This window comes from Gossypium hirsutum, chromosome D11, assembly GCF_007990345.1.
Source record: "Gossypium hirsutum isolate 1008001.06 chromosome D11, Gossypium_hirsutum_v2.1, whole genome shotgun sequence".
Taxonomy (NCBI): Eukaryota; Viridiplantae; Streptophyta; class Magnoliopsida; order Malvales; family Malvaceae; genus Gossypium; species Gossypium hirsutum.
The window spans coordinates 62,333,882-62,344,362 of NC_053447.1; the positions used below are offsets into that span (position 1 = coordinate 62,333,882).

The following is a 10,481-nucleotide window of genomic DNA, read 5'->3' on the forward strand; positions in this document are numbered from 1 at the left end:
CTATGTAGCTGAGGCAAGTACAAGAAGCTCTCTCATGGACCAAGTCGGCAAGTATGGATAACATTATCTTCGAATCTGATTGTTAGAGGTGGTCTTTGATTTGAACTCACGCAACCACTACACCTCTGAGTTCGGACTTTTGATTGAGGGCTGACCATAGCTGCAATTGCAATTTCAACATCTATCCTTTCATTGGATTCATTAGAATGCTATAAAGTTACTCGCTGACTCATTCAGATAGCCTTATTTCAAGCAAATATTCATGTTTATGATGATATTCCTTTTTGTTTGTTAAATTTTTTAATGTTGATCGCTACTGATAATACCCGTAATGAGGGACTTTAAGTTTGGGTGTATGGGGTGAGCCTAGTAATTCATACCCGTAATGAGAGGCTTTAAGTTCGAGTGTATGGAGTGAGCCTATTGATTCGAGTTTAGTCTTACTTTTTTATTTTTATAATTTGACTTTATTTTTTTTCTTTCTACTTTTCCTTAATGATAGTTACTTTTCTCTAAAAAAAAATACATCAAACAAAATTTCGATTCATTAGCTATTTTTTTATTTCCATTTAATTAAAATGAACCAAAATCCTTAAAAAAGAGTGTAAAATTTTTAATTTTTTTATTAAGATAAAATAAGATTAATTAAGAATTAGAGGGGAATCAAAGTGTCAACTTCAAGGTCTCTTAGCTCATTCCTCATTTTACGAATTAAACTAAACACTCTTGAAATTCCTTAAACCCAGAGCCACATCGATTTAAAGAAAAGTCTAACGATACTAAATCCTTAGTCTTGAAAATTTTTTATAGTGTGACTTATCTTACAATTTAACTATAACATTGTTCTTTCAACTTATTTGATAAAAAGGGTTAAATCATTATTTAGGGCCTGAATTTGGTAATTAGTTTCATATTGAGACTTGAACATTTTTTTTACCCAATTTAGACCTTAAACTTAGTAATTATTTCCACTTTAGGGTTTGAACTAGACCATTGTTACCATATTGGGGCTTGAACTTTTTTGTCCAAGTTAGTCAATGAACTTGGCAATTTTTCTCATATTAAGACCTGGACTTGGCAATTATTTCCACATTGGGACATGAATTTTAGGGCTTTCAAGAAAATACTAGGGACTAACTTAGAAAAAAAAGTTCAAACTCTAATATAAGAACAATTGCCTAATTCCGGGCTTAACTTGGATAAAACAAAGTTCAAGCCCCAACTTGAGAACAACTATCAAGTTTTGGGCTTAACTCCAAAAATAAGTTTAGACCCCAATGTAATAATAGTTACCAAATTTTGACCCCAAATGTGATTTAACCATTAAAAAAAATCCAAAACAAAGAACTGCCTTGAAGAGTATATTGCAAAACGATGCGTTTCCGTAGCTGGAGTCTCCCAATGTTCAATATTAGTACTTTATCCCCATGGGAGAAACAGATAAATCATCGTTTATTTTGCAGATTGACAACAAAGAGAACGACAAGGTACGATGAAACCCTTTCTAACTGTCTAATCTCCATCTTCTGCTATTCAACTTCTGTTTCTTTTTTCAAGTACCCAACTTTTATTTTTGCTTAACGAAGCCCTAAGAGTTTTTTTGTTTTTGCTTTTTTTTTCAGGCATTGAATTGAAGGGATTCAATCTGTCAATTTTAGTTTTTGGTGAAAATTAAAATATGGGGTCATCATCAGTAATAACCCCAGAAGATGTGTTGGAGTCATTGATGAATGATGGAACCATTGATGCTCTCAGGTTGAAGATTATAAATCAGCTAAAAGCCAATGTTAGTCTCTCAATAATCTCTTTTATATTCAACCTGGTTTTATCTCTGTGTTTTTTATGTAAAAATAGTTCCTTGAACGATTTTCTGGGACAGTGCCCCTTGATTTTGTGTATTATCATGAAATTTTGCAATTTTACTGATGTTATTTATTTGAGCTCGTTTGATAATAGCTTGAATATGAATCTTTATTCCTTGTTTGAATGCAATTAAGTCCTTTTGGTCTTTCTTTCTTTATGATGTTATAAAAGAGAAAATTTTGTTCTTTTTTGTGGGTACTGGTTATAATGTTATATGCTTATCGTATAATCTCTATAAATGTTTGACTCCATCAAGCTTCAATGATTTGTTTATTATATTTATTGTTCTGACTTGGTTAAAGATGATGATTAACTTAAGTTCTTGGGTCTCCATTGAAGTTGCTGATATTGATTGTGTGCTTTGCTGACATTACATAATTAATTAATATTGTCTACAAAACCTACATTCATTGAATTTGAAGATTAATGACTTATAACACTTCCTCCAATGTATATGATATCTGCAATTTCTCTTTGCTATAGGAGGAGCTGAAGAACACAACGATCAAAATGGCAGAGCAGAGTAAGGTCCTAAACACGTCTGGTGCGGAGAAACAGACCAAAAGGGAATTGTTTGATGCACTTAGGCAGGAACTTGAGTGAGTCTTGTGGATCCTTCATTGTTGTTAACAGCTAACGCTTGATGTTTCTTAGACTGTTTCATGTATTTCTTTCATTTTTTATCCTCCCAGCCTGAGGAGAATTTTTTGATGCACTTAGGCGGGAACTTGAGTGGGTCTTGTTGATCCTTCATTGATTTCAATAGCTGAAGCTCAAAAATGCTTAGATGGTTTCGTGTCCTTCTTTCATGTTCTTACCTTCCCAGCCTAAAGAAAATTGTTTGATGCACTTAAGCAGGAACTTGAGTGACTGTTGCTGATCTTTGTTGTTTTTAACAGCTAAAGTTCAATAATGCTTTAGATATTTCATGTGCTTCTTTCATGTTTTTACGTCCCGGCCTGTAGTTTATCATAATATATGAAACTTTCTACAGTCATCACTCTCAATATGCTATTTGCTCCTGATTTGAAAGCTAACGGGGAATTAAGTGTAAGGTGGAACTAATTTTTGTTCTTATCATTGCGCAGAACCCCAGTGCTTGAGATGGCCTCAAAATCAGTTTGGGAGTTGATTCTTGACAGCAATGGGCTAGGGAGGGAAATAAGTGAAACGGTTGAAAGAGTCTTTTGTAAATTAAGTGGCAGGGAACCTCCACTGTTTCCTCATTCAAACGATGTTGTTCTTCTGCCTGGAAAAGCAGTCGGAGATGAGAAAAGAAAAGGGAAGGAAAAAGACTGTGAAAACGAAAAGGAGAACTCGAAATCCAAATCAAAGAAACGAAGTTTCAACGACATGAATGCCGAGGGAAGTGCCACTGACATCACTGGAAAGTCTAGCGATACTCCAGCCGCACCCCATGATGCTAATTAATCTCCCATGCCTAGCATGAAGATATGTTCATTTGTCAACAGAAACCATTGTTGCAAAACCTAATGTGGTGGTCTTTTGACTGGGAAGAAAAAGACAAGAAAAAACTTTCCCTTCAAATTTCCAGTGATAGAACAACACAACAGTGCTAGGTTTAGTTCATTTCCTTGTATATCCCCAGGCCTGTTTCATTTGGCTTTGCTTATTTACAAAGTAGATCAAAAAGTTGCTCGTTTTTTTTATTATCATCCAGTTTCTGGCCCTTGCACCATAGAAATAATTTGTTGAACACCATAAATGAATGTGGCATAGATTGGTGTGGTGTTATCTACTTATTCCTAGGCACTCATTTATTTCTTGCCTTGCTGTACTTTGATAGATTGTCCTTAAAAGAGACCATGTGCACTTAGAAGCAGTGGAGCTCGTAGCTGTGAAATTTCAAGGCAGATATGGAGGAAGGTGTTGGCAGCTTGTGATAGTGAAAGAAGTATGGGATCTTGGCAGGAAGAACTAAATTGGGCAGTATATACCAGGTTTGGCAGTTGAGAAACTGGAGCAAAGGACTTGGCATGAATCTTTTAACACAGTTGTGAAGATTTTTAGATTCAAAATAGGAGTGTTAGATTGGTCGAATCTTATATTTTTGGTGGTAATGTAAGAATTTGGAATGTGATTATCATGTTTGGATTTCAAATATTCTCGTGAAATGGTTTTCTATATTTCTCATTGTTAAAATTCCGAAACTTAAAATTATTTTTTTTTAAAATAAAAAGTGTTTGATAAACTAAAAAAAAATAAAGGTTTAAAAATTAAGTATTAAAAATTTAAGTCATGAAATTTATGTGATATATTTTTCAAAATTAATTACGGAATATAATTGAATTGTTTGATATATACAGGTTTTAAATAATAATAAAAATTATATTGTCCATTGTATTCTAAACAGAAGTCAAATTTTAAACTTAAAATTTTTATAGAATAATATAATATTAAAATAAATAAAATAAAATTGAAATATTTTTCATTAACTAATAAATAGTCCTAATCTACTTATCATTTTTCACACTTATTTATAGAAAAATTTTATTGGATTTTACTAAAAAATTTTATTATCATGTATAAAAATTTAAATCATTAAAAATATTAATATTTTTAATTAAAAAAACATAAATATTATTTTCAAAATTTCTATAGAAGTCAACAGATATTATTTTAAAAAAGGATTCGATAGTGATTGACCTTAATCAATTAATCTTGAGTAAAATTTTTTAAATTTTTATTTAATTTTTAAAAAACCCTTGAGAAAATCTAAAAATATTTACCGTTTCATTTTTTTTCCTAAAAAATTGATTATGAAGATATAATACAAAAGAAAATATATTATATTTTCTTCATTTAAAATTTAATAACATAGATAGATTTATTTTTGAATTTTTTAAATTAAATAATCGCTTAAGATAGAGTATATTTTATAATCTTATATTTTGTATAGATAATATATATATAAGTAGGCCAGAAAAGAAAAAGACGGGCAAAGCAGAGTAAGATACTGACCTGAACTCCTCTGGCGCAGAGATGGTTATGGGCGGGAAACATGAGTGCGTGGTGTTGATCCCTCATTGTTTTCAACACCTAATGTTTCTCATAATTCATAAATTTTCTCTAATTCATCATCCTCACAATCTGCTATGTCTCATCAATATATTCTGCCTCCTCTTTTTCTTGAATACGTGCGAATTTCCGTAATAAAAATTTTTAAAATATATTTTAGGTCAGTTTAGCATTTCTTTTAACAAGCATTTTTGAGACAAAAAAATATTTTTGAAGAAACATTAAAATTTTTTGCTCATGTCGAAAGCACTTTGAGCCATTTTTGAAGGTTTGAAAAACATTTTCTCTTTCGAAAAACATTTTATTTAATAATGTTTTTTCTTAAAAATATTTCTTCAAAACAATACTAAATTGAACCTCGTATAGTTTGAGCTGATGCATTGAGAATGCTACTCAAATGTTTTGCTCCCTTTTCATGTGACTTTCTTGAATTCTCATTTTTAGATATTTTTGTTGAACGCCATAAATGAATGTGGAGGCAGGGTCTGCTGGCAAGCAATTTGTAAGCTCAAAGTTGAAGGGGTTTGGGTTGATAGTATGCCTTCTTAGGAGTAAAAGTGTAACCAATGTCTAATTTTAGAAACATTTTAACTTAGAAGCTCAAGTCCAATTTAACTATCTCAAAAAGCCCATATTAATATTTAAACATTATAAAACAATAAAACATTTCATTTTACAATTGGGTTTGGAAGCATAGGAGAAGTTCTTTTGTTAATATTACTACCGCTATTCGATATTGGGTCATTCATAGTATCATTATACCTTTTCGTCAGTACATGTTTAGCTTATGATGTTTGAAAGCCCTCGTCCAAACGAGTATTTTATAGAGAGCCGACAAGGAATTTCATTAATAATTGGCCGTTTTGATTCTTGGGAATAACTCGATGAATTTAATAGAACTTTTTAGGACGACCCAATGACCATAGATTGAACCTGTCCAATTTTTACATTGCAATGGTTGGCTGTTCACGGACTAATTGCACCTACCGTTTCTTTTTTAGGGTCAATAATCTAACGATAAACCTAATTCGAAAACCACTTGATCTATAGATAGCTACTTAGAAATACATAGATAGTGTTAACATAAGAAGCTCATTATGGATTAAAGAAGTGCAAAGTGCAAGAACATTATGAAATATGTTTTTGAAAGGCTAATTGTAATACATCTTGTTTTACTTCAAAGATACAATTAGAACTTTACATCTTATTTGGTCTTAGGAGTGTACTTAGACCTATCCAAGATAAAGACTCTTTACTTAAGGCAAGCCACTTGATCCATAGACAACACTGCTTAGAAGCTCGTTATAGTTTAAAGAAGTGCGGAGCATTATACAATATCTTTTTAAGGCGCTAATTGTAATACATCTTGTTTTACTTCAAAGATACAATTACAATTTTATATCTTATTTCATCTTAATAGTATATAAATATATATACATATAGTATTTACTAAACAAATATAAAGTTACCTCTAAGTTTACCTCCATCATTGATAAAACTTTAAAATTCTAAATTTGAAGAAGTGAAACACCTGATCAGTAGATCACAACTTGAGTTCAAAATTAATATTATTTTAGTATTTATCTTTCTATTTGAAATCTAATTATAAAAGGTTTAAGAATTTCTTATAAATGTAACACTTTACTCTAAAATTAGTATTTGTCTATTTATTTCAAATTATAAAAAGTTGAAGACTTTATCCTCTAATCAATAATTTATAAGTATTAAACCTAATCCTAAAATTTATTTGTCTCTTTTAGTATTTATCTTCAACCACTAAAGACTTCTATCCTTATCAATAAGTTTAAAAATATTTATTTTTAAAAATTTTATCACTAAAATTTAATTTAAATTGATTTATCAATAAAATAACAAATACATCTCAATTTAATTGATTTATCATAACAACATAAAAGATAAATAAATATTTATCTTGCTTTAATTATTTTCTCATATTAACCACATTAACCACATCAATTAAATTATATTTTCATCCCTCAATCAAATAATAAAATTTTATTATAATCCTCTCAAAAATATAAAAATATATAATTTAATTTTGCATCAAAATTACTAGCATTTTGGAACTAATTAATATAAAGAAGCAAAATGAATACCAAAATCTCTTCCTCTATTCATATGATCTAAAAACAAAAGCAAAGAACTTCCATAAGTTGCATCAGGTAATCATAAATCCTAAAAAAAAAAAACCCTTCTTCCTAGAAAACTAATTTTATATATTGTTCTCAAATTTCGAACTAAAAGAAAAACCTATTAAAATCATAACCAATAATTGCCCTCCTGATTACCGTCGGAATTATTCCCCGACGAACTAAACGAACCGCTGTCAGTCGCCATGTTCATAAGTTGAACATACAGCTGCGGATCAAAAATATCGGTAGGCAAATTATTATTATTCCTCAACGCACCATTGTCACCCATATTTGGATTTTCTAAAAAATTGCCTCCTGGGGTCATCATGCTACTTGGAACCATAGTTTGTGAATTGTTGTTGGAGAGCATGTTTTGCTGGTATTCATCATTGACTGTTTGGAGCATTGGTGGCTGCTCCTGCTGCTGCTGCTCCTGCTGCTGCTGCTCCTGCTCCTGCATAAAGGCAAATCGACGAAATTGATTCTGTGGAAATGGTATGTAATTGCTTCGAAAAGGCACCCTCGGGACAGATGAAGCAGTAGCATTGAATGGCATTCTAGTTCCCCCAATTTGATTTGCAATGAAATGATTATTTCCAAAATTGTTGGTCCTTGCTATTTGATCCAAAAATGACATTTGACTGCTTCCGTATTCTGAAAAATTCATAAACTATATTATAATACAACACAATTTGAGTATGTAGACGGACCGAAGCCATTATTTGATAATAATGGTAATACCCGGTATGGATGAATCAAGTGATGGAGGGCGATACATTTCATCAGGTGTTCTTGCAAATGAAAGAAGAGGTTGCAGTTGTTGTTGGTCGATTCGAGGAGGACTGATTTGAAGTTGTCCACCGAAATTCAAAACAAAATCTGCAACAGAGGGTGGTGGAAAGTATGGAGGATTGCTTTCTGGAAAATCCTGTCGATTCAACTGATGCAACCGTTTGTCGCTTCTTAAGAGCTTCTCAAGGGGCCTGTCAAGGGATCCTGGTGGAAATTTAAGAATGTGCCTCCTGAAAGATATAAATTGAGGTTGAATACATTGATAGCAAATAATTGTAGAAAGGTCAGATTCCAGTTTTAAACCCTGTAATATGCTCAACTTATGATTTAGTCTTAATCTTCTTATTATCATCATATCTAGCCATAGCGTCTCACCATTCTGCTTATTATTATTATTATGTCTACAACTACCCGTAATTAAAAATTCAATTAGCCGGTTGATATAAAAAGAAACTTGAAATCCAATTACTAATTAAAGATTATGTCAAATCAAAATAGAAATTTAAGCAAAGTTACGTATATTTCGATGAATATCAAATAATGCGGAATGTATAAATATAAACCCAAACCTATTAGTAGTAGCTTGCCCTCCAGTGAAGTCAGAAACCATTCTCCATTGAGTGTGCTTCCTTGGTTGTGGATCAACCTCATGATAGAACAAAGGAGGTTGATTTAACTGCACCACGACATGACACAAAAAATCAATCCGATTCGATATAATTCAATTCAAAACTATACATATATATATATGTAATAGAAAATAGAAAATGTTATTTACCTCAATTTGAAGAGTCCCAGGTTCACCTTCTCGCACAGTAGCCTTGAAAGCCGAAATATCAGACCATTGTACTTCAATCTTGCTTTTCAGCCCACTTTCTAAGACCTCCCACACCAATTTCTTCTTAGCAAAATAACATTTGGCTATCAAATCACTTTCATTCTTCGATTGCCTCTACAAATAATTGATTTTCATTCAATATGTATATATATATATAACATACATAATCGATACATACAATATACATAAATGATTATTCACCTCCCATGAGCCGATTGTAATCGAGGACATCAAGAAATTTTCAGCTTTAAGCTTACTCATATTTGCATGTCGTAAAATATAGTCGTTTGGCATTGGTGTAGCAGCCATGGCAGTATAAGCATTACCGGTCATGTTGTCGGTCATGTTGTGAAGGTTGTTAAGGCGATTTAATTGATTTATTCTCACTTGCTCTAGTCTTGCTAAGAATGATGGTGTTTGAGTAAGCTTTAAACCGAGAGGTGGTAATCGCCACAAAGCTTCGTTCACGTTAAACTGCAATTTTTCAAACAAAAAAAAAATTAGAACAGCCTATAAAGAACAGCATGCATGAATATAAAGGTGGTGTTTGATCTATTCTTGCTATGAAAGATGGTGTTGAATATAAAGAAGAGCATGCATGAATCAAAAGAAAAGAAAAGAATCCATAAAGAATATCAAAGAAAGAACCTCTATACGTCGTCTCCAAATCGCTTCAAGATATTCAGCAGCACTACTCCTAAAATCTGCAGAATCGTTCATACCATAATGCTCCATAATCAAAAAAACAAAAAAAACAAAACCCAGATTTCTTTATCAATAAAAAAGGAAAATCCTATTTGAAAAACATGGAATGTGAGATTAAAAGCAAATAAAAAAGAAAATTAAAAGAACCTGAAACTGAAAACTGACGCAGAGAAAAGAGAGAGGGAAAATAGGTGTTTGAAGAGAGACGATTAGTTTGAGAAACTAAAGTGAGTTATATGTGTATATATACACACACGAGGATTCCTGCTCCTACGTGAAAACTAGTATATTAGTTTATTGTTTATTACATTTTATTTATTTATTTTAAAAAGGTATTTTGGTATAATAGAAACTTTGTTATTTATTTAACTTAAAAGTCAAACTGTTCAATAGGTATTTGGATGTACATCGACTTCTTTGTAGTTTGTTAATTAGTTAAAGTCTTAAACAGTCTTAATTTCTTTTTTATTTTTAAAAATAATACCTGTAATATTTTATTTTTTTAAGGAAAAAAAAGGACATCAATTAAACAAAATCTTAATACGAATCTTTTAAATGATTAATAAAAAAATTTATCTTTTTTATTGGATGAATTAGGGGTGAAATTGGATCGAATCGGGTGAAAAAGTTTCAAAGTTGACGAGTCCTATTCTATCATTTTAACTCAATTCGAAAATTTTCCGGATCGAGCGAAATTGAAAAAATTAAACATGTCGAATTAAAATTTTGTTACACTACAACTAATTTCATGTTAAAGTACATAAATTTAAGAAGAATAATAGAAAAAATAAGATACTTTAGTATGATGAACTCAATACATTAAATTAACTTATTTAGGTCTAAAATTTATTATTTTAGAAAAAATTTAAAATTTAAAATTTTAACTTTCTCTATATATATTTCAAATTTTTATAAATATTTTGAATTTTTTAAAATTTTTTTTGTGAGAGATCAATTTGTTCATTTCTGAAATTGATATGAACCAAAAGAGTATTTACACCAATCTGTTATTCGAATCATAAAATTCAACTCGACTCGAATTACTTATTCGAGTTTACTGGGATAATTCGATTTCATTAACTCGAAATTTA

The 10,481-nt window shown here is 30.9% G+C and overlaps 2 protein-coding genes across 4 annotated transcripts; one reads left to right on the forward strand and one right to left on the reverse strand.

The window, feature by feature from the left end:
• Positions 1-1,349: 1,349 nt before the first annotated feature.
• On the forward strand, positions 1,350-4,008 carry LOC107927294 (uncharacterized). 2 transcript variants are annotated; one of them, XR_001692412.2, is made up of 5 exons: positions 1,393-1,487; positions 1,623-1,786; positions 2,347-2,462; positions 2,952-3,443; positions 3,671-4,008. XR_001692412.2 is itself a non-coding variant. In XM_016858359.2 (4 exons), the coding sequence occupies exons 2-4, from the start codon at positions 1,679-1,681 to the stop codon at positions 3,292-3,294; spliced, it is 567 nt and encodes a 188-aa protein (XP_016713848.1). In that variant the 5' UTR covers positions 1,350-1,487; positions 1,623-1,678; the 3' UTR covers positions 3,295-4,008. The 2 variants fall into 2 exon arrangements, 1 of the variants encoding a protein (XP_016713848.1); XM_016858359.2 differs by having other exon boundaries at positions 1,350-1,487; positions 2,952-4,008.
• Positions 4,009-7,012: 3,004 nt separating this feature from the next.
• Positions 7,013-9,642, reverse strand: LOC107927239 (probable serine/threonine-protein kinase dyrk1). Of its 2 annotated transcripts, none has more exons than XM_041104725.1 (7): positions 9,538-9,642; positions 9,334-9,389; positions 8,887-9,159; positions 8,626-8,799; positions 8,417-8,523; positions 7,797-8,077; positions 7,013-7,709 (listed from the first exon to the last, which is right to left on the reverse strand). In XM_041104725.1, exons 3-7 carry the CDS (start codon positions 9,028-9,030, stop codon positions 7,183-7,185), a joined length of 1,233 nt encoding a protein of 410 aa, XP_040960659.1. In that variant the 5' UTR covers positions 9,031-9,159; positions 9,334-9,389; positions 9,538-9,642; the 3' UTR covers positions 7,013-7,182. The 2 variants fall into 2 exon arrangements, with proteins under 2 accessions (XP_040960659.1, XP_016713750.2); XM_016858261.2 differs by having other exon boundaries at positions 9,334-9,414; positions 9,538-9,613.
• Between the last annotated feature and the right edge of the window lie 839 nt (positions 9,643-10,481).